The sequence below is a fragment of the Mauremys reevesii genome, linkage group 20, assembly GCF_016161935.1.
Source record: "Mauremys reevesii isolate NIE-2019 linkage group 20, ASM1616193v1, whole genome shotgun sequence".
Taxonomy (NCBI): Eukaryota; Metazoa; Chordata; order Testudines; family Geoemydidae; genus Mauremys; species Mauremys reevesii.
In genome coordinates this window covers 20,948,890-20,975,664 of record NC_052642.1, presented here as the reverse complement: position 1 = coordinate 20,975,664, position 26,775 = coordinate 20,948,890, and the positions used below count along the sequence as shown (strand labels likewise).

At 49.2% G+C, this 26,775-nt stretch overlaps 1 protein-coding gene and 1 long non-coding RNA gene across 2 annotated transcripts in view; one reads left to right on the top strand and one right to left on the bottom strand.

Annotated features, from left to right (window-relative positions):
* The window catches only part of LOC120387288, a 32,292-nt gene extending 5,798 nt beyond the window's left edge, over positions 1 to 26,494 (top strand). Inside the window, exons 2-4 of the long non-coding RNA XR_005590099.1 lie at positions 12,282 to 12,868; positions 13,595 to 13,802; positions 26,456 to 26,494. This is a non-coding gene — a long non-coding RNA (uncharacterized LOC120387288). The remainder of the gene's footprint in view (positions 1 to 12,281; positions 12,869 to 13,594; positions 13,803 to 26,455) is intronic.
* Positions 361 to 18,376, bottom strand: SLC47A1 (solute carrier family 47 member 1). Its single transcript, XM_039507774.1, has 17 exons — positions 18,212 to 18,376; positions 14,200 to 14,301; positions 13,670 to 13,738; positions 12,694 to 12,842; positions 12,013 to 12,055; positions 10,992 to 11,036; positions 10,244 to 10,341; positions 9,543 to 9,640; positions 8,959 to 9,072; positions 8,629 to 8,696; positions 7,857 to 7,965; positions 4,821 to 4,896; positions 4,322 to 4,391; positions 3,448 to 3,580; positions 2,570 to 2,664; positions 1,975 to 2,056; positions 361 to 1,073 (listed from the first exon to the last, which is right to left on the bottom strand). The coding sequence occupies exons 1-17, from the start codon at positions 18,356 to 18,358 to the stop codon at positions 829 to 831; spliced, it is 1,743 nt and encodes a 580-aa protein (XP_039363708.1). The 5' UTR covers positions 18,359 to 18,376; the 3' UTR covers positions 361 to 828.
* Positions 26,495 to 26,775: the final 281 nt, after the last annotated feature.

The window sequence follows — 26,775 nt, the reverse complement described above, 5'->3', positions numbered from 1 at the left end:
TACTTTTCTTGGATCGTGCTGGGGTGACTAGAAACTAGTAACATCAGGATAATCTGGAAGCAACCCCTGAAATCAATTAAACAGCCTGAATGTTTATGCATGAAAATTTACTGTATCAAAATGCTGGATTCCAAAAGTGAAAGAAGATTTCTTTAGGCAACATGCCTGGTGAATGCTAGAGAATGCCACACGAAGTGCGTGTGTCAGTTTGCTCCAGCCATTGCTGGGTGATCCTATAAATACTTTCCAACAAAGCAACACTTACCCTCCGTTTGCTTTGTGTTGCATTATAGGAGAGTCACAGAACAAGTTCTGAAATGTAAAAAGTGCTCTAGTATAACATGGGAGGCACACGGCACATTCAGGGAAAACTCTGTATTTTAACCAAGCAGTGGAACATAAAAGACATGAACAAATACTCCTCAGGATCAGGAAACAGTGAACCATTGGCAATGTTTGAGTGTCTCCGTCAGAGCATCAGTACCCATTCCCTGCGAGTGTTGTACAATCTGTCCATCAGCCGCGTTGGGGACTTGCCCTACTGGCTCCATCATACTGCTGTAGAAGGGATCAGCAAACATCCCCTATTCAGCATCATTGTGCAATGAATGCATGAGTGCTGTGCCCTCACCCAATCTGTTAGAACAGGAACAATCAGGGGTCCTAAACAGGCCACTCTGGCTTCACCATAATGCCAAGAGAAGTGGTCCTTGACGTGCTAGCAGAATGAATGAGCCTCCTGTTTCACCCCAGCATCGCCTCTTCCTAGTGCACCCGACCATGGTCTTGTGCCGAAGTCCACTAATCCCAGTCTTCACACTGCTGCGCCTAGCCATTACCAGTCAGGAGCCGGACTACAACCCCCACTAGCAGGACTGCAATGGCCACCGCCAGAGCTAGCCCGCGACGGTACACCAGCTCCTTCCCCGACAAGACGTGCTCTCCTGGAGAGGTGGAGGCCGGTGCAGAGTCCTCCTGCAGGATGAGCTGGCGATCTGGCTGGCTCTCACTCCTGGAGGTAGGGTCAGGCAAAACCACCACATTCTGGACGTCCGTTTCAACTGTGAAGTACTCTGCGTGGCAGATAGGTTAGGTTGGAACAGGCAGGGTCTGAGCTGGAAAACAAGCTGCAGACCTTGAAAGCCAGTGGTTCCCAGCCACTCGCCCCATGGCTGGGACAGGCACTGGTGACAGATCATCCTAACCCTCCTTTCCTTACCTGGATGAGCCTGGCCTTCGTTTGTCCGCTTTTAGAGAGAGCGGTGCTAGGAGCAGCAGCCGTTAGAGCGCTACTCCAGGTGAGGCCATGCAAAACTGAATGGGAAGCAAGGGGCAAGGGCTGGCTGACAACAGAGGTCTGATTCAGAGCGGTGCTGCAGTCCCAGCTGCTGTAGGTGGGAGCCACACTCGGGATCAGGCCCTCTGTATGCCAGGCTAGGTCTTGTTCCTGCCAAAGGCGAGAGCTGCAGCTCTCGATCTCTGTCTTCATGCTAGGCAAAGGGCCTTGTTAGGCACTGCCTGGGGATTTGCTTGCCTGAGACCACCACTTAGGGTGGGAGGGACATGCGTGAGCAAGACCACGCTCACACAGAGGTATTGCTGCTAGTCTGCTACGAGACCATAAAGCTCTGATATCATTGGGGCCCTGCCCTGCCCCGCCCCGTTCCAGGGGAAAACCCACCCCCATGCACAGGGTCCATCCCCAACCTGCTGCACTGTTCAGGCCCCCACGGTCCACCCACTGGATAGCATGGGGCCACAGGGTACGTTACTTTGGCACTTAACCCCACACGTGCCTTATACAAAACTGGGCTCTTCTGGCTGTGCCGGGGGGCTGGCTCCATGGAACGTGACAATAGAAGGCACAGAGCCTCTCTGTATTACAGGCGTTACCGGCACATCCTGTTTGCATTAGCTCAGGGGGCATCAGAGAACTGCAGCCCCCTCCTCAAGTCCCAGCCCACAGCCACGAACCTGAATCGCCTGTTTCATCAGCTCCAGCACGAATGGAGGACACAACTACCGGCTGCTCTTTGAGCCCTGCTCGGATTTGAGCCTAAGATAATAAAAAGAGCGAGGTCAGAATCTCCATGGACCCTGTACAGACAACAGGGCAACCAGCCAGGGACACACTGCAGTATGAACATACCACCAAAAACCCTACCACCATCAAGCCCGACACTAAACACTGTGTTCGCTGTGGGGAGAGGACAAGGGAACAAGCCACATGTGACAGAGGTTTAGTCATGTTGCCTAATGCACTCAGCTACTCCAGGGATGAGGCAGAAGAGATGGTGCAGAATTGGATTGAAAGTTGCCAGAAGAGCAGAATGGCTTGTTACGCTGAGAACTGCCCATCCTGTTGATGTTGCAATGGAGACAGTTAAATATTCCACGTGGTTTAGACGTTCTCTAGAACTAGGAGTCTAATGGCACCTTTCCGAAGACGACAGCTCAATGGCAGAGTCACTTTACCTCTGACTCTGTTTCCCTGGAGGTCTGATTTGCACTAGTGCAAGATTTGACCCACGATCTTTGGAAGCAATTAGAGAGAGAGTGAGAGTCTTACCTCCTCTGCAGCTTTCTTCCAGTCCATGCGCAAGACAAAAATCAAGAAGGAAAGGGCTTGGAAGAAGATGCAGACGGCCATCCCTATCCACAGGCCTGGAGCAAAGGGAAATCCTGGTCAGTTGTCTGAAGACCCTGGGTGAAATCCTGGCCCCACTGGAGTCCATGGTAGCACTTCCATAGACTTGAATGGGAATCCGCATTTTACTCCACATGTCTAGTTGGTTTCCTAATACTTCAGACCTGATCCTGAGATCAACTTGGAGTCAAGGCCCATATTGTGGACTTCCATTGGTATGCCTGGAAGACCTCCTCCTATGTTAACTGGACCCAACGCTTAGTGCGTCTTTTAATTGCAGAACAGACACTGTGCCGAGTTCTCGTCCTACTTACATGGGTTAGCTCCATAAAGTTGAATTTGTGTTACTAAGTCAGCACACAAATACAACTCGATTTCTTTGGAGTTGAACTCCAGCTTTCTGAAGACAATGGAGAAGAATTTGGCTCAGTGTCCGTTCCTTTCAAATTGCTAGACCCAAGACATGATGCAAGTGCTGGAGTCAGAGGGAGGCTTCCATCCCGGGGAGGCCCTGCGGAAAGCAGATGCTTAGCCGAGCCCAGATCCAGTAATATGCGCAAGTCCCATTGCAGTCATTAGAACTGAAACACGTGCGTCGCTGAATTGGGGCCCTGGAGAAGTTAAACCTGGGAGCAGAAGTGTACAGCTAGTGGAACCAGCTCTCCGCACATCGCGGCCAATGGCAAGACTTTTACAGGCTTCAACAGGTGCAGGACTGAGCCCAACATAAGCAGCGACAGTCAATTGCACTAGTCAGGATATTCAGCCTCCCTTGTGCTCAGTGCCAGCCACACACGTACCTAGTACCCCAAGCTTGGCAGCAAACATCAGTGAGATTCCAATGGGGAAGCCGATGACGTAATACCCAATGGCATTGGCGATGGCACCGATCTTCTGTTTCCCGGTCCCTCCCAGCACGCCGCCGCACGTAGCCTATGGAAACATGCACAAGTCAGAGCCATGTAGTGGGAACCTGATGGACCTGGTGGGAGCTTGGTAGCTACTAATAAGGCAATACTGCAGCGCGAGCCCATAGGTTCGAGAGGGGCTGAAGTCCCATTTCACAAATTTCCCTCCAACAGGGAGATTGTGTATAAAGGTTCCTGCCTGAGCTAGTATCAAAAGCAGTGGATCAGTGCACATAACATCAAGTTGCCCTCAGATACCAAGAGGTGTAGCAGCTGGTACACCTGTCCTTGTGAGTGTCCTGGGTCAGCTATACTGCATGCAGTAGTGGGCATCCCAATGTTTCCATGGGGTGGGGAACTGGTGGGTGCAAAAAGATCTGAAAGTACCACACCAATGGCCGTACCTTGGTGCTATCGGGAGCTTGTGTGTGCTCAGCACCTCCCAAAATCAGGCCATGTGTTTAGGGGTCTAAATAGGAATCAAAGCACTAGCATAAATCATCCAAGTTAGGCAACTTTGACTCCAGATTTTTAAACCTTTTAGGTGGCAGGAGCTGGGACATCCTGGTTGTAACAAGTGATTGCAACAAGCACCCTGGGGTTTAAAGTGCCCCAGGATGCCACAGGCTGCTGCTTTCAGAGGCAGCTGGAATTTTTTCCCTGCAATTTTAGCAGATTGCAGGCAAGCGTCAAAGGACTCGAGACAATAGAAAATGCCAGCCAGTTCCAATCAAGAGTATGTAGCTTGGTGCACTAAAATACTCACTGCTATGGCATCAAGCAAGTGGAAGGGAGCAAATATCAGCATCACCTTCGACACCAAGGTAATAATCTCTCTGTTGGGAGAAAGATGTAATGATCAGTCTGGAGCGTGATATAAGCAGCATGGTCTGAACGCAGCGCAGGAAGCAAGGAACTCCTGGTTTCTAATCCTAGCTCGGACACCGACTCGCCGCCACTTATGGACAAAGTCACCAAGAGCCTGATCCAAAGCCCAAGGACAATCAGTGGGACTCTTTCCATTGCCTTTAGATCGGGCTGAGTTAGTGGTGCTGTAGTGTTTCACGCTGGAACCCATGCTACCCAATAGCTTCCTGTGCTGGGGAGATTCTCTGGGGGGTGGGCTTGCCAGATCTAGGAGAACATGCCCCATCCCCAGCTGGCTGCTTCTCAGTCTGTCCCTCATACCCAGCAACTGGAAAACAACAGTTCCAGAAAAGCTCTTTAAGTTAAATAATCATCTTTGATGGAATCAGATTACCCACTTGTCGCTGGTGAAGATATAACCCACTACGTCCTTCAAGGATCCCAGTAGAGCACCGACCACCACGGCAAACGCTCCTGGAAGACAGTCAAGCAACAGGGGATTTGATCAAGATATGTACCACGTTCTTCTCCTCTCCTGGGCTGCTGTTTGGGACCAAGATCTCTGGGCTGTTGGTAACATGTTTGTTCACTGTTTAATATAGTGGGGGCCTGATCTTGGTGGGGAACTCTGAGCACTTCTCCCATTGCTTATTGGAATATTTGCTGAGTTAATTCCCCATGGATGCCTTCTCCACAGGTACTGGTGCAAGGGGTAGAGCACTAAATCAGATGCTACTGAGATACAGAAACCTTAATGTCAGACCTTCTATAGAGGAGATTAACTGAGCCTTCTTTACTGAGGAGTACAGTCCAAATAAGGACAGCATGTGACCCACCTTCACAAAGAAATTAAAACAATAAAAAGTGATAGTCTCCATTTCCAAGGAATTTGAAGACTATACTTTAACAGCAACCCCCCTTTTTCCCCAAATCCTCAACCCACTGTCAAAACCCCATAAAAAAAATCATCCTGAAATTTAGTAGGGCTATCAAGTGACTAAATTTTTTAATCGCGATTAATTTTTTTAATCACACTGTTAAACAATAGAATACAATTTAAATAAATATATTTGGATGTTTTCTACATTTTCAAATATACTGATTTCAGTTACAACACCGAATACAAAATGTACAGTGCTCAATTTCTATTTTTTATTAAAAGTATTTGCACTGTAAAAAAACAAAATAAATATTCTTCAATTCACCTAGTACAAGTACTGCAGTGCAATCTCTAGCATGAAAGTTCAACTTACAGGTGTAGAATTATGTTAAAAAAAACCTGTATTCAAAAATAAAACAATGTAAAATTTTAGAGTCTGCAAGTCCACTCAGTCCTACTTCTTGTTCAGCCAATCGTTAAGACAAACAAGTTGTTTACATTTGCAGGAGATAATGCTGCTTGCTTCTTGTTCACGTCACCCGAAAGTGAGAACTGATGTAGCTGGCATCGCAAGATGTTTACATGCCAGATGCGCTAAAGATTCGTATGTCCCTTCATGCTTCGGCCACCATTCCAGGGGACATGCGTCCATGCTGATGATGGGTTCTGCCCAACAACAATCCAAAGTAGTGCGGTCTGACACATGTTCATTTTCATTATCAGAATCAGATGCCGCCAGCAGAAGGTTGATTTTCCTTTTTGGTGATTCGGGTTCTGTAGTTTCCGCATCAAAGTGTTGCTCTTTTAAGACTTCTGGAAAGTATGCTCCACACCCCATCCTGATCAGATTTTGAAAGGCACTTCAGATTCTTAAATCTTGGGGTGAGTGCTATCTTTAGAAATCTCACATTGGTACCTTCTTTGTGTTTTGTCAAATCTGGAGTGAAAGTGTTCTTAAAATGAACAACATACGCTGGGTCATCATCTGAGACTGCTAGAACATGAAATACATGGCAGAATGTGGGGGAAACAGAGCAGGGGACATAGAATTCTCCCCCAAGGAGTTCAGCCACAAATTTAATACATATATTGTTTTGTTTAATGAGCATCATCAGCATAGAAGCATGTCTTCTGGAATAGTGGCCGAAGCATGAAGGGGCATATGAATGTTTAGCATATCTGGCACGTAAATACCTTGCAATGCCAGCTACAAAAATACCACGCAAAGCCTGTTCTCACTTTCTGGTGACACTAAATAAAAGGAGGGCAGCATTATTTCCTGTAAATGTAAACAAACTAGTTTGTCTTAGCGATTGGCTGAACAAGAAGTAGGACTGAGTGGACTTCCAGGCTCTAAAATTTTACACTATTTTGTTTTTGAGTGCAGTTATGTAACAAAATCTACATTTGTAAGTTACACTTTCAGGATAAAGAGATTGTACTACAGTACTTGTATGAGGTGAATTGAAAAATACTATTTTTTATCATTTTTACAGTACAAATATTTGTAATAAATATACACTTTGATTTCAATTACAATACAGAATACAATAGATATGAAAATGTAGAAGACATCCAAAATATTTAATAAATTTCAACTGGTATTCTATTGCTTAACAGTGCAATTAAAATTGTGATTAATCACGATTAATTTTTTTGAGTTAATCGCTTGAGTTAATTAAATTAATTGACAGCCCTAAAATTGAAGTTGGACATTAGGAAAATCTTTCTAACTGTCAGGGAAGTTAAGCACTGGAACAAATTGCCTAGAGAAGTTGTGGAATCTCTATCATTGGAGGTTTTTAAGGCAGGTTAGACAAACACCTGTCAGGGACAGTCTAGATAACTTAGTCCTACCTCTGCATATGGGGTAGACTAGATGACCTATCGAGGTCTCTTCCAGCCCTACATTTATTTGCGTCACAGCAACATCCAGTGCAGGTATAATATCAAGTTTAAATGGGAGACTATAGCTTGTAAATTCTCTGGGGCGGGGATTTTAAAGTGCTTAGCACATATTGTTAATAGATTGGAACAAATGGCTGTAATTTAGGCTTTATTACAAAAAACTGTCTGGGGCAGGGTACAAAACCTAATATCGGCAGAAATTTTTTTAGGGTCAGATTTTCAAAAGAATTGAACGGCAAATTCCTCCCCCCACCTTCAAATGAAAAAAAAAAAATCTTGCTGCAGTTTTGCATCCGCCGCCCTTTTGAAAATCTGCCCTTTAATTATTTTTTTTGAACGGTGAGAGGATTTTCTCCCATCCCCCTTAATTTAAGAAGTTCTCTTCTGTGCTGGAGCACTGCCCCGCTGCACAAGCCCTGTGCTGCTTGGTTAGGCCCGGACAGGGGAAGCGGCTATGAAGAGAGACCAGTCTACTTTAATCAGCTGCAAACTGATATTACACAGAGTCACCAATGGTGAAAAGGAAATTAAGCCTTTGTAACAGAGTAATTAACAGGGAAGGAATTTTTCTCCTCTTGGTGCTGTCCCCTTAAGGGCCACCAGGAAAACCTCACTCCAGCAGGTACTGGAGAGAGAACATGCCCACCTGTGCACAGCAGAGCTGTTATACAGGACTTCTTTGCCTGCTCTGCATTGCCTGCTCCCAAGGCGTTGCCAACTCTGACCGTAGCAGCCACGCTGAAGCCCAGTGGCACCTAAGCACGAGGAAACAGATGAAACCATGTGTTTGTGGTTGGGGTCTGTTTGGCCATGATCACGACAGGATGCCAACGGCTGGCAGAGCCTGCAGCAATCTAGCTCCCCCCTTGCAGGAAGGATCGGTACAAGCCAGCATAACTTGCACCCTGTCACCTCTTCATATTGTCTGTGACCCTCCCAAGCACTCTGTGCCCTGGAGTAAGTACCGCAGCATGCTGGAAATGCAGCAAGTCCTCACTGATTTGAAGAATTTTCCTGCTGGGTTTGGCATCCATGACTGTTGGAGTAATAGCACTGACATAAGGGAAGTGTGACAGGCAGAGGCTGCGCTAGCTTCTTCAATGCTCCAATCAGAGGCAGCACCCTCTTATTCCAGACCTGTAGTGCCTCCCATGTCAGTTCTGCCAATGCACCTCAGTCCTGATGTGCATTAAAAAGCCCCTGCCATTCCAGACTTCAGAACCACCCATCACAAGCCCCCGGTTCGCCAATACATCTGAGCCTCGACAGGCAGCAGCCCCTGCTATGCCAGTCTTCTGCTCCCTGGCATGGCTCTGCCAACCCTCCTCCGTCTTGCAGTGCCACTTGCTATTCCAGTCTTGGGACCCTCGAGTTCTCGATCCGGACACAAAGCATGTCTCGCAAGCTTGAGCTCTTACCATGTATGCTGCAGTGAACAGTTCGTAGATTATTGACTGTGTTCCCAGCTCCACCACGCTGATCAGACCTAGGAAAGAGGCACAGCTTTTGTTCTGCAAACAAGAATGAAAAGAGACCCTCACTCCTGGGGGAAGACATTAATGTGATCTGACAGCAGCCGTGGAGGATCAGCCTACCAAACCCAGGAGAGGATGACAGGCTGGAGTTACCTCTGGGGGCATCATGAAGGTCTGCTCAGCCACCTGGGGTGGTCCCCAAAACAGCATGAACAATGGGAGAGCCCTGCTAAGGTGGGGAAGGGAACAGGCATTCGTAGAGGGCTCTTTCACCTGCAAGAAAGCTCCCGATCTCAAAGGTCCACCACTCAATACACTTCATGAACATCCCGGGCACAGCCAGCTGAATGAAAGACCCCCACTCCTGGAGGCATTCCCTGGTCCAGCCTGCAACAACAAGCAGGGAGGGATAAGGAAGGTGGAGTAACTGCCTCCCTCGGTCCCCGCAGGGCGCTGGAGTTGTAATCTCCACAGACAGCAGCTCAGCGTGACAGAGGAGAGCAGCCATGAGCCCCACAGTAGAACTCCATGGGCCCCAATCCAGCCATTTCTGCAGTCCCATGCACTAGTGTAACGTGCTCAGAGTGATTGAACTCGGGGCCATGCTTAGGCATGAGCCAGTGGCCACAGTCCCCCCCGCCCCCCCCCCCCCCCGATGCTCCATGCACTGTGCATGAGTCTCAGATGAAGAGGCGGAGGGGAAATCCTCTGGCAGCAGCTAACATGTTTGCACCTTGAATACCCAAAATCTACAGGGCTGGCTCCCGAGGCATCAGAAACCAAGGCCACACTCCCCTCTGTTCAAACAGCCACAGGATCAGACTAGTAACATATAACAGGACGGAGACCAACACTACCTCCCCAGGTCTTGACGTGTATTTTCTTCCACCACACGTACAGGAAGAGGAGAACAGCCTGGGTGTATTGGGAAACAGTGTTGGACCAGGCAGAGCCCCTGCAGAGAGAGGTTGAACGGTTACAAGGGGCACGTCTCTATTAAACTGGGCATCATTCCCTCCCCCACCCCCATGGATTTGCTCTGCATGGATTCAAAGAACAGGATAAGCCGGCATTTTATCAGTCCTGAGGCAGGGGAAGCTTTTTCGCACAGCTCTGGTCATGCACTAGGAGTGATATGCAGAACCCACCCGCAGTTCCAGTCCTGGCTCTCTCAGCTGCAGCTTTCCAAATGCACCTGCATGCTGAGCGGTAGCCCCGTTACTCAGCTCAACATGGCACTCGCGTGTGCAATCCTGTCACACATCTTGGCAAGCATGCGTGTCACTGCCCTGGACTGAATGGACTCACCCGTGATGAAGTGTAGCACCATGATGGCCTGCTAGGAGCACACAGCCCTCAATAATAGTGATGCCAAACAGGCGTTTCCCTTGGCAATCATGGCTGATTCAGTTCTCTACAGGCTGGGTGCATCCACGGACAGAGACCAGCTACCAAGTCAGGGAACACCCACGAGAGAACAGCAGCCCTGAGCTGGGCAGATCCCAGGATCTTTGCTAAAACCCAGCGACCAGGAGTCTCTGGCCTCGTTCATACTCACACTACTCCCAGCTTCAGTGCATACAGGAAGAAGGCGTTCATGGCCACATTGAGGAGATTGGCTGCAACACCCGTCACGACCTGAGGCAAAATGATTGCCTGAAAGGGAGAGAGAGTGTCTTTGGAAAGAGAGTTTCCTAAGTGCCACAGCTGGACCCCCAACTTCTGGGCCAGTTTAGAAACCCAGCAGCCATTTCTAAGTGTAACAGCATCATTTGGGAGGGAATTAAGCCACCTGCAGGGCCCCAGGAGGCAGCCAGGCTGATATCTCCTGACCAGACAGTTTTCAGCCAGGTCCAGCTGAAGGCAAGATAATGCTGAAGGCAAAGAGGAGACCTGAAGGCAGCAGAACCTGCCATTTGGGAGGCCAACACTGAAATCAATGCTTAGTGCACAAAGTTCCTAAGCGGACGGGGATGGGAATGGGAATGGGCCTGCCATCACCCGCTCTCTCTCTCCACTCCTCAAAGGCCCTGTTTTGGACAGACTCATCTCTCCAGCCAACGAGGCCTCAACAGCTCCCTCTGGAGCTCCCCAAAGCAGCTCTGACCTTGGAAGAGGAACAGCAAGTGCCAGGAAACACTGCGCTCCCACCACTGTAGGGAACAAATCCTCTGCCGTGTTTCCTAGGCTGTGCCTTCCGCAGGGAGGGAATGAGCTGTGATCCTCTGCTTTTGCGATGGTCAGAAAGACACATTTCAATCTGTGTCCCACAGTCCAACTAGTTATACAACTAGCAGGAGCCCTACCTGGCTTTGTAAATATCTTGTCTGCAGCTGGTACAGAAACGCTGCCTGCAAGACAGAGAGAGTTAGGTTCCATTTCATTAGAGCCACCTTGAGGACATACAGGGCTTCCCACAAATTGCTTTTTACCATAACTTAGTGGAGGTCCAGAGATTAGACACCCCACTGTCAGTCCTGGGGCAGGTGTGGGTTACAATTAAGGTCACAGACAACAAGATTCCTCTCTTCTTCAACCACCCCAACTCCCTCTCCAAAGCACTGTGACATGACCGAATACGCTGCAGCAGGTCCCTACACCCTGCTTTGTTTTAATGCTTCTAGTTCAGCTGCTGAGCCCTTAATGTTAGCAAAGTTCAGCCATTTGTTTTCCCTTCTCCCCCTCACTGGCTGCGTGTCTTGCTCTCCTGCTGTTTGGAGCAGTGCCCTTTCCTCAGTTGGGTACTGAACATCTCCTCTCACGCAGGGATGAGGTGATGGTCTCCAAACTGCAGGGAGACATCCTGGGCCTTGCCATTCAGGATGAAGGAACCCAACAGCCTCAGAGAAAGTGGACAGAGCATGACTTATGAACAGACTGTGCTCCAAAGCCCCAGAACATATCTAGTAGAACTTGGTACTTAGATGGCCAGGAAGGCACTTTGTCCAATCCAGGCCTGTTCTGACCCCTTGCCATGTGCCTGGCAGCTACTAATGTGTGTGAAATCAAGCAGATTGCAGGTCCCTCTATTGCCCATGGAGACCTCAGGTCCCAAGGCTCCTGGGAGATAATTTAATATGCAAAGGTGCTGCCTGCAAAAACTACAGATTCCAGCATGCAATGCTCAGTCTGAGTGACAAGAGGGAAGGTTGCATGGTAGGACCTGTAGTCTCGGGGGGCTGCACCTCTGTATTAAAAGATTAAGATAAAGTGGGGCACATTGTCAAAACCCCATAAGTCACACAGGCCTCTCATGTTGTGCAGAGCAGGGAGCATATCCCATTACCTAGAGGAGTAAAGTGCACAATAACCTTAGCTGCAACTTACGGGAAGGGCTGGGATAAAGATCATCACGTAAATCTGGGTTAACCTGGAAAAACAATAGGATTTCCATCCAGTTAACAGTACAGTAAGAGAAGAACCAAAAGCAAGTGTGCACCCAAAATCCCACTCTGCTTTGTACTATCGGTCTTTGCCTGGTAATCCACCAGCAGCCCGGGGCTCCTTGCACACAGGGACAAGTACGGGACAGACACTATAAGATAAGTGACTTGGAAAATTGTATGGAGTCTAAACAGGTCTCTCTCTTAATCCAGTGCTGGAGAAGGATGCTGGAGTGAAAGCCCTGGCGACAGCAGTCTTCTCAAGGCAGAGAGCAGATGTAGCAGGGCATCAGCAGTGTAGGTGCTCCTATCCCAGCAAGCTGATTCAATCATGACCTGGAAGGGACAGCGGGGCACGGAGTCTAAGTGGCTCATTCCACTCTGCTGATCTGCTAAGAAGGGAGGCAAGTCTGGTTCTTTGGCTCCCAGACTGACTAAACAGGGCTTGTGGGGCCTGTCGTCACCACACAGGGTCTCCTGAAGTCCTGGTGTGGACACCGCAATCACGGAAGGGCCTGCCGACTATGCTGGAGTGGTCATCGGGATCAACAGGGGAGTCGGAATGGGGACAGAGCCTGAACTGCTGAGAGGCGGGGACAGGACAGGATTAGATATCACGCAAGACCTGGAGACTTCCGGGTCCTGTCTGAACAGCAGCAGGATCTGCTCGGTGTTGACGAAGAGAGCCCAGCAGGGGAAGCAGCAAAGCAGCAGGATGAGGGTGCCACGCTGCAGGATGGTCCCCACCCGCTTCATGTTCTTACCGCCATACGTCTGGGGAAGAGAAGTGTTGCCAAGAGGTGAGTTATCCGTGGCAAGAGGTGTACGAGGAAATAGGGTTAGATCAGTGGTCCCCAAACTTTTTACCTCATTTTGCCCCCCCTTACCCTTGTCTGTGCTCCCCTCCAGCCCCCCCAGGGCCGGGAGTGGGGCCGTGGCTCCGGGAGGGGGGATGCAGATAGGTAAGGAGGCCAAGGTTTCGGCCACAGCTGGGGCACAGGGCCAGCAGCCAGGGCAACAGCTGGGGCATGGGGCCAGCAGCCAGGCTGGGTGGCTCTCCCTCCCCGCCCCCATCATGGGGGCTGGCCCGGGCCCCAGCTGCGCCCCCTCAAACATTCCTCGGTGCCCCCCAGATTGAAAGCCTCTGGGTTAGATAAATGGAGTGGGGGGGGGAGGTCAATTAACTGACCTTGCTGCAATGCAAGACTTTATGAAAAAGGCTCCAGCCTTGTCACCAGGGTCAGAGATGGTCTGGTCAGCAGGTCCCATCAGGGATGGTCAACAAATTACATACGGGCCAGACCAAGATTCACCAATGCCAATAGGAGTCTCTTAATCTCAAAGGATTTGGATCAACCCCATACGTTGCTAACCGCCTACATTTGGTGAGGCAAGCCCCCCAGCATCTGCAGCGACAGGGGGGAGGAGATGTGGTCGGAGGACCAAACGGGCTGTGAAGCAGCCAAATGGAAGGGTGAGATGATGATTGTCAGTTCTCAAACCTCCTTCCCCCCCGTCATCCCCAGAAAGAAAACCTCTGCAGGCGCAAGACACAACCAAAGGGAACAAGTAAACGAGCCGGCCATAGGACAGTTCCCCACCTGGGACATTAGGGTGTCGCATGCCGATGCTAAGCCAGAGCCGACTGAGATGCCAGTAACATTGATAACCTGGAGATGAGAGCACAAAGAGACAAAGCAACCAATCAGGGAAGGAGGAAGCTCAGGCTGCCAGGTAGGCTCAGAAAAAGAACAGCTGTATTTTTTCCCCCAACTGGCTGGAGGTGCAGTGGTGGTTTCAGTGCCTAATTTTTTTAGGCTTCCAAACTTGTGTATAGATAATAGCATATCCTCTTGTTACCAAGAAGCACCACCAAATTTAGTGGAAGGGCTGTATTTAGTTGCAAATCAACACATTTAATGGTTACTAACTAATGAGAATAAGCCTTTCTTTCAAAAAATTAACTACAAAAGTACAATGCAAAACAAGATTAAAATAGATTATTTTCACAGAGGTTTCCTGCTTGCAGACTGAAATATGGATTAAAACTGGTGCTTTAAATCACTGTGATCTGAATCTATCCATCCCACAGCTGAAATGTTTAATTAGGGGGAAACAGAATAATACGTACGGATACAGCAAGTGTCACAGCATCTAGCTCCACTTTTCCCAGATGACCACAGAATATGGAGCTGACCACGCTGATCAGGAAGATCAACAACTGGGCTAGGAACTGGGGTGGAAAGGAAGGAAGGAAGCCAGTCAGACATGGGGTTAGGTTGGAACAGTGAGGAGGGTATTTCATAAACCAATGCATGCAAATGAAATACTTTAGAATTAATCCCAGAATAAAGTCAGTTTGATTTTGTCTGTGTGTTAGTGTTACAGTAATACTTAAACCCACTTTGATGTGTTTGCGTGTGTGTTTATATATTACAGTAATACTTAGTACAGTAGGAATAGAGCCTGAGACACGAGCCCTTGTCAGAGGCCTGGTATGAAGCCTAAGGCCTGAACTAAAGTAGTGGTCAAGCTTTAGGCCTCATACCAGACCCCTGACACACGAGCTTATGCCTCAGGCTCTCTTCCTACTACGCGGCTCCACTGTCCTAGGCTCTGCACACACATTGTAAGAGAGAGTTCCTGACCTAAAGAGTTTTCAGTCTGGCAAGACAAAGTGACAATCGGAAAACCCGTCAGGTGCTGCGAGGTTTTTAAAGCTTGCTGTTGCCTGCCCTCGCCCCAGGGGGCAGTGTGGCTGTTCTAGTCCAGTTGTTCTCAAGCAGGGGTACACGGAGGTCTTCCAGGGAGTACATCAACTCATCTAGATATTTGCCTAGTTTTACAACAGACTACATAGAAACCACTAGCAAAGTCAGTGCAAACTAAAATTTCATACCATGACTTCTTTATATTGTTCTAGGTACTGTACACTGAAATGTAAGTAAAATAATATTTCAATTGATTTATGTTATAGTTGTATGGTAAAAATGAGAGAGTAAGCAATTTTTCAGCAAGTGTGCTGTGACACGTGTGTATATTTATGTCTGATTTTGTAAGCAAGTAGTTTAAGTGAGGTGAAATTTAGGGGTACACAAGACAAATCAGACTCCTGAAAGGGGTGAAGTAGTCTGGAAAGGTTGGGAACCACTGTTCTAGGCTATCGCCTGGCAGATCTCTCGTCTCTGGGGTTTAAACTCTATGAGCTTTTGCTCCAGGAGGTAAATGTATCTACAGAGGAGAGGGCAAAAAGATTGCACCAAGTGTTATAGCTACTCATGGGACTAGTAACTACTACCTAACCACCATACTGTCCACCCCATGGCTGGAGGAGGCAGCAATACCCTAGTGCTTGGCCTGGAGAGCATGTGATAGGGCTGAAAGATGGAGGACTGCTGCCACACCATTAGCACCCACTCTCTCCTAGCCCACTGGAAGTCCCTCTGTGGATGAGTGGGGTACAGAATCCAGGCAGAGAGACAGGGCTGAGAGGAAGGGGAAGATTATGACAGGATTGTACTCCTGGGCCTTTGTTCATAAATCTGCAATTTGGAAGCCACCAATCTCCCTTTACCCCATGGGGAGCCTCTGGCAACACAGTACCTGCAAGAGCCAGGCTCCTAAAAGGCCAGAGAGAGAGTACCTAGTACAGAAGCACAAGGCCTGTTTCTCTGTGAATCTCCCATAATCCACTTGTTTAGGAGGGGAACTTCTCAGCTAGCTCCCCAAGGATGAAACCCCACTCATGATGGAAGACTTCCAGCAGGACTCAGTGAGTTCAAACTAATGGAGAACCCCAGCCATGCAGTGAATAATCTCCCTGGGGACACATCCCTGCCCTCAGCAGCATCCGAGCCACGTGTCTGTGCAGGAGCTTGCTTGAAAATGTACATTTGTTCCTTTCGGCTAAATGTGGAGCCTGGTTTTAACATAGCCTCTGAGCTTTGCACTTAATTGTTGCAGTGTTTGTGCTCAGAGGGGGCCTAGAATAACTCTGGGAACACAAGTCAGCAAGGCACATGCCACAACAAAAACAAAGGCCAGTGTTTGGAAGTTGTGAAGGCGCAGTGTTGGACTCAACTACTGTTCGACACACACACGCACACACACCCCAGCACTTGGTCTGAAACGTCTCAGAAGACAGTGAATAAGACAATTGTGCCTCGGTGAAGATTTTCAGTTAATGTCAATTTGCCAGATAAACACAAGAGCCTGCCTCAAGTCACAAGATTCGGGTCTAGGTTTCCCACATGCCAAAGTTCAAGGGGGTTTGGATCCATGGGACTGGTTCAGGCCCCGTCTCTTTTTGCTTTCTTTACAGCAGGGCCTTGAGTCCTCAGCAGAGGCTGGGAATCCTATTGTGCTAGGCATTGTCCAAACATAGTGAGAGAGAGTCCCAGCCCCAAAGAGATTCCAATCTAAATAAGACCAGACGGACAAAGGAAGCGTTATCTCTATTTTACGAACAGAAAAGGAGGCACAAGAGAAAGTAAGGGCCAGACTTTCAGAAGAACTCAGCACCCATGGTGCTTGAAAATCTACCTCCAATTGTGGGTGCCAAGCTAAATGACTTGTCTAAGGTCACACAGGAACATTTGCAGCAGAGTCTGAAATTGAATCCATGTTTCTCAAGCTCCAGTCTAGTGCCAGACTGTCACTCCTCTCTTAAAGCAACATTCTGATCTTCCCTCTCATAACACCTCATCTTCCAACAGTGCCGATGTCGGCCCAAGAACAACATCAGGAGAAGATGGAATCCTAGTCACATTTCTTCTAGGGCAGAAACGACACAGAGAGGTTAGCCTGGGTCAGTACCAAAGGGAGAGAACGGCAGAACAGGGCCCCAGTCCCAAAGGCAGCCCTAGGGAGGAGAAGAGGGCCGGGAACCTGAAGGCCTGTTTGGCATCAGCCAGAACGTACCCTCGTCTATCATTGGTTTTTAAGGAACTGCCCACAAGAGAGGAAATGAGGCAACTGATCCCGGGATCCCCTTGAGACAGAGCAAAGAGCAGAAGCAACCCAAAGGGTTCTGGGCGATTGATGCCATGAGGAAAGGAGAAACGTGACTGGCCAAGCTAAAGAAAAGGCTACAGAAGGGATATTACTAGAGGATTTACATCCTTGCCATTACTGTTGTGATGAGGCAAGATGGATCCAGGTAGGGCAATTTCCTTGGGAGCCAACTGATGCCGCTTAGTCCCTGGGGTTGGTTATGAAAAACACAAGGAACTTCCTTCCCCTCAAGGAGTGTTGCTGACCCAGGACCAGGTCTGTGCCTTGTGCATCAGTCTGCAGAAAACCAAGCCCTCAGTTCTTGCCTTGGTCCAAGAAAGTAACTTGAATGTTCTTTGCACCTGGATCCTAAGGCAATTGTACTAGGCACAAGTCTGATCTTTGGACACAGTAGTAACACAAACGTTGATTTTTTTATTTCTTGGTTTGCCAGGGAGCCTTGACCATTGAACTAAATCATGGATCATTTAAGCAGTGATAAGACAGGGCAGTTCTAGCAGACAGCAAGTGACACCAGTGTAACAAAGAATTTAACCCACAGCCTTTCAAAGGCGAAGATACTTTTATCTTTCAACCCAGTAAAACTGGCCTTTTTAAGGCACGTCAGACTTGCACATTTCTTCACACTCACGGTTTCTTTTAGGGGGAAACTGTAAGCTTCAGTTTGAATATTTGCTTAAGCTTCAGAATCATCTTTCAGCAACTGATTCCCTGTGGCTGTTGCTTCCCAAGTCGCAGTCTCTGCCTCCATCACAGGAGGACGCAGCCTGCTTTACCAGGGGATGCCAAGACAGCCAGCAAAACGGTGAGCTTTCCCCGTCCTGGTTTGGGGGTGACTTTAACCACTGCAGTCCCCCCAACTCCTTGAGGGAGGGAGAACTCAACCAGACCCCAATTTCCCTCAGTTCACCCCACATCAGCTCCACTCTAGCCCCCAGCTCCTTCCAGGAAATCCCCATCCGGATACCGCCTAACTCCTTCGCCCCTTTCCTGCCCCAGCGCCCCTACTCTTTTAGGGGGACCCCCCAACCAGACACCCCCAACCAGCGCCCCCCTGTGGCTGCTCAGAGCCGCAGGTCTCCCGTCCCCAGCCGCTGGGCGAGAGCCCCCGGGGCAGGCCGCCTCCTTACCACCGGCCCCCCGATCTTGGCCAGCTCCTGGGTCTCCTGCCAGGCGCCCACGGGCAGGAGGCTGCGGAGCCTCCGCAGGCAGCTTCCCCGCAGCGAGGCGGGCTGGGCTGGGCGCGCCGCGGCGGCGAGGACGGGGGCTCCCTCCATGGCCGGGGAAGGAGCGAGGGTCGGGCGGCCGGGTTTATATAACCGCAGCCGGGAGCCGCCGCCGCTTTCCCGCCCCCGGCACCGGCACCTCCCTCCCCGGCTCCGTCAGAGCTAGAGGCGGGGAGGGGGGCAGCTGGGAGCGGGGTCCCGGGGCCTGGAGATCCCCCCAGGAGGGTCCGGCCACGTGGGGGAGGCTCCGCTGCGGGGAGCCGCCGGGCCCGACCTGGCCACGTGGGGGAAAGTCCCGCCCGGCCTGCAGGCGCCCATCCCAGTTCCCGGCTCCGGGCAGGCGCCGCGCCCACCAGGGACCTGTCACTGGACCCCAACCCCAGAGAGACCCCCCCATGCCCCCGGCTGTCACTGCACCCCGACCCCCCAGAGAGACCCCCCATCCCTCCAGCTGTCACTGCACCCAACCCTAGAGAGACCCGCGTCCCCCCAGCCGTCACTGAACCCCAACCCTCGAGAGACCCCCATCCCCAGCTGTCACTGAACCCCAACCCTCGAGAGACCCCATCCCCAGCTGTCACTGCACCCCAACCCTCGAGAGACCCCCATCCCCGGCTGTCACTGCACCCCAACCCCAGAGAGACCCCAACCCCCGGCTGTCACTGCACCCCGACCCCAGAGAGATCCCCGTCCCCACGGCTGTCACTGCACCGCAACCCTAGAGAGACCCCCCCCATCCCTCCGGCTGTCACTGCACCTCCACCCCAGAGAGACCCCCAACCCCAGCTGTCACTGCACCCCAACCCCAGAGAGACCCCAACCCCAGCTGTCACTGCACCCCAACCCCAGAGAGACCCCAACCCCAGCTGTCACTGCACCCCAACCCTAGAGAGACCCCAACCCCGGCTGTCACTGCACCCCAACCCCAGAGAGACCCCGACCCCGCTGGCTGTCACTGTACCCCAACTCCAGAGAGACCCCCGTCCCCCCAGCGGTCACTGCACTGCAACCCTAGAGAGACCCCCGTCCCCCTGGCTGTCAAACACAGAGAGACCCCATACCCCATGGCTGTCACTGCACCCCAAACACAGAGAGACCCCCGGCCCCCAGATTGTCAGTGCACCCCAACCCCAGAGAGACCCCCTCAGCCCCAGAGAATGCCCTCCATCCCCACTGACTATTGCTGAACCCCAACTCTAGGGATGCCCCCGACCCCACTGAATCTCACTGCACCCCCCAGCTCCTCATCCCCTAAATTAAAAATTATTTTAATCATTTGTATGAGGCCTGTTGCCTTGTTAAAAACTAACAGTAAATACGTATAACTAGAGTAACGAGATCAACGTTGCAGAGCGGTTATACGTGTATACAAATTGTGGGTTGTCTGTATCAAAGTGCATGAAAAGCGACTTTGCCTGGGGACATGATAGACCTCCCACTTTTTTCAGACCATTTTAAGCACTTTCAGGGCTTCCAAGGGCTTTGAATCCCACCTGCCCAGGCACATTGAGAAAAACCCTCTTCTCAGGGGTACTCAGCCCTGACCACAGCCACATATTACTCCTGAGGGAATTCTGTGCCAAAAAATAAAAATGTTGGTGCAAAAAACTTTAAAATTCTGCCCTCAATATTTAAAAATTCTGCAAATTTTGTCAATAAATAAATGTGGCTCCAGCATGGTAGTGGGGAGCACAGGCCACTGGCTGCATTGAGGTAGGAGATCACCCTGCAGCTGCCACCTCCCCCAGTATGGGGACTCGGCAGTGAGGATGCACCTGACCCTGACACTGCAAGGGCTGAGCCTCCCCCAGAAACACCCTGAGGCCCTGCCCCTCTGTGCCAGGCACCCCAGGTGTGGCGGGACAGGCTCAGCCCAGCAAGATCCAAGTATGAAGGGGCTTACTGGGGAGGAGAGGGGGGATCCAGGTGTGAGATGAGTGGTTTCTGTGTGGGGCAATCTGGGTGCGGGCGACTCAGTGGGAGATCTGGATGCACAGGGGCTCTTTGGGGGGTTCTGGGTGCAGGGGCAATGGGACTCTGCAGGGGATCCAGATGATGGTGGTTGGGGCTTAGCGGGGGGGGCTGGGTGTGAGGAGATGGGGCAAGGTGGGGGGATCTGGGTGTGGGGGATCAGGATGCTGGGGGAGTGGGGCTTGATGGGGTTGGCGTTCAGTGGGGTGGGGGTCTGGGTGAGGGGGGCTTGTCGGAGAGGTCCAGGTCTAGGGGGGTGGGGCTTGTCAGGGTGAGGGTTCAATGGGCCTGCTTAACGGGGGAGCCCCAGCTTCTGCTGGGCTCCCGCTTCCCCCTGTGATTCTCCGATCCCCTTTTCTTCTCCATTCCCCTCCCCTCACTCCCACCGGCCCCTCCCCCTTCCCTATTCCACCCCCTTCCTTCCCCACTGCCTCTCCCCCTCAACCCTCATTTCCCCTTACCCAGCCCCACCACGGGCACTCACTGTTTCAGAGAAAGTAGGAAGGCTCCTGATTTTTGGGTCTTTTTCTTATATAGGCTCCTATTACCCCACACCCCCGTCCCGATTTGTCACACTTGCTGTCTGGTCACCCTATGCAGAAATGAGGGGGGCGGGCAGTGGCACGTAACTCTGTGTGCCCCCACATGCCTTGCCTTTGTTTGGGGGGCAACCTGCCAAAAGAACTGCGCACATGGTGTCCCACACACACACGTGGCTTCCTTTTGCTTCCTTGACACATGTGGCTTCCTTGATGTTTTCTGCAGGGAAACACAGGAATTCTGCGGGGGGTGGCGTTTTCTGTGGGTGCTGGAGAGCAGCGGTTGTTGGCTGGGTGCCCAGCTCTGACGGCAGTGCCCCACCAGCAGCAGCCCAGAAGTAAGGGTGGCAATGCCATACCATGCCACCCTTATTTCTGTACTGCTGCCTTCAGAGCTGGGTGGCCAGAGTGGCGGCTGCTGACTGAGGGCCTGGCTTGGCAGGCAGCAGCGCAGGGTGGCAGTCCCATACCATGCCATCCTTACTTCTAATCTATGCTGCTGCTGGCAGCGGCTCTGCCTTCAGAGTGGGGCTCCCAGCCAGCAGCCACCGCTCTCCAGCTGCCCAGCTCTGAAGGCAGCGCTGCCAGCAGCTGCGCAGAAGCAAGGGTAGCAGCCCCATAACCTCCCCCAATAACCTTGTGACTCCCCACAACTCCTTATCGGGTCAGGACCCCCTACAATGACAAGAAGTGAAACTTCAGATTGAAGTAGCTGAAATAATTAAATTTACGATTTTTAAAATCCTATGGCTGTGAAATAGGCCAATATGGAGCGTGAATTTGGTAGAGGCCTAGTCATAACCATGTGATTAGTTTACCTACCATGGTGAAACCTTAGGCACATATGGCATGGGAGGGCCTGATTCTGGGGTGTGCCAAGTCCCCTGACTTCAGTGGTAGTGGAGGGGACTCAGCACCTTTAAATTGTGGTTACACTGGTTATTATTTATTATTTGTATTACCTAGAAGCCCTAGTCACGGACCAGGAGCCCATTGTGCAAGGCACTGTACAAATGCAGTACAAAAAGATGGCTCTTCGTGGTGTACTCCAAAGGGTTTTCTTTTCCAATCCCCCAAACTCTTTTGTTAGGCTCCGAAAGAGGGGGAAAGAATAATGAGCCGTTGTTTACAAATATAGAGCATAGCCCTGTTCCCACTAAATCCATGGGAGCTTGGCCAGTGGCTTAAACGGAAACGAGCTTGGGCCTGTGTTTAGCACTGTACTTTACACAGTTAGTGACAGTTTTCCCTTCCTTAAGGGAGCTGCAGATGTTTGTCACCTGTCAGGGATGGCCTCTCATAGGTGGGGGAATGTCTTTGACAAGGAGGAAAGTCAGGACAACATTTTCAAATGCCTGGATCTAAGTCAGGTTCCTAAATTAATATTTAGGCAGATGAGTAATGGCTGATTCAGCTCCCACTGAAGTCAATTGCAGATACAATTGCTCACCACCTTTGAAAATCAGGCTAAAAAGGAAATTAGGTGTCTAACTGTAGGTACCCAGGTGTGAAAATCGTCACCATAGCCTATTAGGGAAGGCAGTGGATGGAAGAGACACACGTCATCCCAGTCCTTTGATAGAAAGGGAAAACCCAGCATGTTTTATTGTGGGTCTTCCTAGGATCTCGCCCATCACCCCCCAAGTTAAGATAGAGTCCAGGGAGTGAGTCTTTGTAAATTTCAATCTGCTCCCTGCTCAGGAAAATGACCAGCAGAGGAGGACAGTTTGATGTGCATGCAGGAATTTTAAGAAACTCAACACTCAGAGACTGTTGGCTGGTGTCAAAGATGTGGAAGTTGCCTGTAACCATCTATTAATATTCCATCTGCTAGTTTGATTGTTATGTTGTTGCTTATCTACGTGATAACCAAGAGTTAATTCCAGCAGAAGCTGTCTTGCACGTGCACAGGAAGGGAGACCATAAATTTCAGATAACACCACTGGCAATAGTAATACAGGTGTCACTCCCTTTACCTTCGACCATGTTGAGTTCTCCACCCCTGGGTAGGCACTGAGGAGAAGGGAATCCCAGTGGGAAAACTGGAACAAAAAATATTGGAGTGACTAAAAATCTGAGCTCTGAGGAGACAGTCACAGGGACAGACTGTCCCGCAAGCCCAGCAGTGTGTGCCTGGGATAAGGTCGGCCTACCTAAGCTTTAGATGAGACAGATGTGTAGACTGTTCATTGTGTTGAAAACCCTCTTCTTGTATGCTTTGTGCCTACTGTTGAGATTAAACAATGCTTTGATTTTGGAAAGGCTGTTTTATGTCACTGTATTCACGCACTGGTCGCAGCCCTGAAAGGAATTCTTGCAGAGCAGCTGAATCCACTAATCATGGTTGGTAAACAGGGTTCCGATCTGAAGAGTGGAGGAAGAATCCCACCCCAGAGAGGTAAAAGCTTGTGACCTGTCACCTGGAGGGGTTGCACTCAGAGACTGCGAGGGCTGAAAGGTGCTGCTAGCCCTGAATTGTGACAGCAGGTTGCTAGGTGAGTAGTGATTTTATCGATGTTGCAACACCAGTTAGGGAAAAAAAAGTAGTGGGTCACATTATCCCATAGTGTAACATCATTATCTTCAGTAGGTTTACACCTCAGACTGCAGTGAATTTGGCCAGTATTTTGTAGCCTGTTGTTTTGACGTATCCCTATTTAAAAGAGGTAATGTGTAACTAACTGTAAGCGAACTGGAGCATGCAGATACTCTGCCCTGTTAGCGCTGATTTTAGCATGTAGTGCCCAGTTCTGTTCTCAGTTACCCTGGCAAAAATCCAGAATAATGGCGTTGAAATCAACATGGTTACTCCCATTATACCATGTGAGAGAGCAGAACTTGTCCCTTTGTCTGCAGATTTGGTATATGACTTTTCAAGGCTTCCCCCCTAGGCGCAAGCACATCCATATTCTGAAGTGCAGTCAAGATCCAGTTATAAAAATAAAAACCACAAATGTACCATGTCTGGAACCCGTAAGATTAAGAGCTACCAAATGAGAGAAGTGTCAGAATACAATAGGTTTATGTCAAAGGCTTAACTCTTTGAAGAGTGTCCCTTTCTTGGAAGAGGCTCTGTTGCTGTCTGATGTCCAGATGCCATGGAAAATCCACTCCCCTTTATGGTGGGCTTTTGCAGTTCTGAACTGGGGGTAACACAAAATTAAAAACTAAAGAGTCTTTTGGAATCAAATTCGTTTTTATTTAAGCAACAAAGCGTTGCATGATCAGAGGTGTTAGTTGTCAGCGGGTGCAGCGAATCCACAGATGTAGGGCTTGTCTATACAGGGAAATAGTTATTGCAGACTAAGCTATTCCTCAATAGCGATTCCAGAATAGCTTCCTGTGTGGACACTCTGTTCTGGAATAAAAGTCGCTTTAATTCAGAATGATGAGGGCACATTATTCCAAAACAAAATGATTTTTATTGCAGAGTAGCTTATTTCACAACAGCTGTTCCAGTCAATTTCCCCGTGTATACAAACCCATAGGCTCACCCTGCAGCTTGTGCTGTTCTCAGGACCTAAGCTTTTAACTGCTTCACTGCTGCCTCCTGTTCCCAGGGTCTTGGGCAAAAAACACCTCCAGCAATACTACAAGCAAGTCGCCTTTGAAATGTTGGATGCTGGTGCAGCCATCACACAGAAGTCGGAGCAGGGACTAACAGCTGCCCAGCTGCATGAAAAAAATCAAAACCTACTTGGCAACCTACCAGCTCACCCACATGGGATGGAGACAATCTCTGATTGTTACCTGCTTATTCTCCAAAAGGTTCTCGTCACTTGCAACAGTGCTGTGACCCCCATCACCAGTGAAGATGTACCCTGGAGGTCAAAATAGATGGATAGGGGAAAAAACTTGAATCACAAAATAAGGACATCTGGAAGAAAGGGTTTCAGAGGACCTAGTAATGGAGACACACAGGATGAAAAATAGTTTGAGGGAAAACAACAAGGAAAACAGGATGCAGCAGGATATGGGAGGAAAAGTAGGAAATAAGAAGACTAAAGGAAAAGGAGAGAAAAGAACATTGGGCTTGATATTCAAAAGGGTAGAAGCTTAGGGCCAATTTCTCACCTAAGGTGCACCTGCAATCCCTGTTAATTGCTCATGATACTGAACACCTACTTGCTCTAATATCCATTTGTGCATTTTGTATGAAAATCAGGCTTGTATTTGCATACACATTTTCTCCATGTGACTCTGGACTTCTGCCTTTTTGAAAATCAGGTCCAGCAGGGTGTTTTTCTTTTCTTTAAGTTCCATGGTAAATTCTCTTATGCATCTGCTTTTAATCTATGGCATCATGGTGATTTAGCCACTGCTACCTAAAAAAAAAACCAAATCCAAAAACAAACAACCTGAATATTTCCCTGGTTTTTGGATATCTTAGTTTCATCTTCAGTCCAGCCCCCTTTTGAGGCCATTGATCCCCCTCAATTTCATTTGGATAAACTGACAGGCATAAATCTTTGTTTTACTTTCTCCAGATCCTAATCTCCCAATTGGGGTTGCTTGGCTCTGAGATTTTGGTTTGGATCCTTCTGTAATAGTAAGATACTCATACGGTCATTTACAAATATTTACATATTGATAAGATCTATGTTTAATTTCTTCATATTACCTTCCTACTGACCTCTCCCCCTACTCAGCCACCAACAGATCCCCTTTGCCCCTCTCTGCTTATTTCTCTGTGGCTACTCCTTCCTGTCCTAGCTCTCCACAACCCCACCTTCCCTTTTCTGGCAGCTTGTGTCTTCACAAATGGTATAGCCAGGCCTGAGCCGAAGTCCGTGCAGTCTCTAGGCACAAGTGGGAGAGTTAAGGAGGCAGTGTGTTTTGCCAGCTCAACTCAGAAATACATGGTTATTGGTATTGCATTTCAGGTTGCCTTAATGCTTGGGCTGTAAACTCAAATTCACTGCCGCCTGTAGCCACTAGATGTCACTAGAGCATCATTAACTGTTCTGCTATATCACTATATCACTACAGCCATAGCACCATCTATTTGAAATTCACATTTGTGTCTGAAATTGTTGCACCTTCACTAATTACAGGCAACACCACAGGTTACTAGAACTGAAAGAAGTTAGGGATACAAATTATTTCCCTCTCTTTTCCCCGTTTGTTCCCTTGTTTGCATTTGGCAGCACTTTGTGTACAGTCTGTTTCTGTTGTCTCCCTTGTACACTCAGGTAAATAGTCAATTTTTCGCTGGTTGAAATGACCTATTATGATTAGACCTGTTATGAACCTCAAGAGGAGTGCAGATCCACTTTTACAAATATTTTGTAAAGAAACATTCAGGACATACTATTTCAAGTCAGCTGGAATTTTTTACAAATAATTTGGACACGTCAGTTGGCCACATCCCTTTAAAGACAGGAAATAAGTGTATTAGAAGCCCTTGGCTGGCTCCTGTTTCTTCTCTCCCTCTCTGTCATGATAGTTTAGTGACATATATTCCGGTCCTGCAATGAGCTCTGTATGGGGACAGGGTCCATTCACATTGCAGAATCAGGGCCTTATGTATCTGCATAATTTTACTCATGTGAGTAGAGTTCTGCTTTTGTTTAACTTTTCTCATTCTTACAGCACAGAAAGCAGAAACAGCTGTTCATTCATTCTGTATTTCTTGCAGAGCATCATAACTTCACTTGCTGAATAATTTACTGTGACTGAGAAAAAGAATATGATTGTTCTTACAACGCTTATATCGGCCTGCAGATTTGTCTGTGAATCAGGACTGTACATTAAAAAACATGTTCCCTGCTTTGAAGAGCCTGACTAGCTAAATAAGGCAGGACAAACAAAAACAAGACAAAACACATCTTGCTTTGAACCATCTCTGGGGAGCAGGTCTTGGCAGAGGAAAAGAGAGATTGTAATGCTGTAATAATAGTAATGATAATTAATAATAATGTTATTTATAAAATATCCCCAGAGGTGTTCTGGATACAG

Excerpts from the sequence above, each read along its gene's own strand:
- SLC47A1 (XM_039507774.1), bottom strand. The coding sequence starts at position 18,358 with ATGGAGGGAGCCCCCGTCCTCGCCGCCGCGGCGCGCCCAGCCCAGCCC. Across the intron at positions 11,037-12,012 it reads TCTTTATCCCAGCCCTTCCC|GCAGCGTTTCTGTACCAGCT; the intron begins GTAAGTTGCAGC and ends TCTGTCTTGCAG. Across the intron at positions 9,073-9,542 it reads ACACGTCAAGACCTGGGGAG|GCTGGACCAGGGAATGCCTC; the intron begins GTAGTGTTGGTC and ends TTGTTGTTGCAG.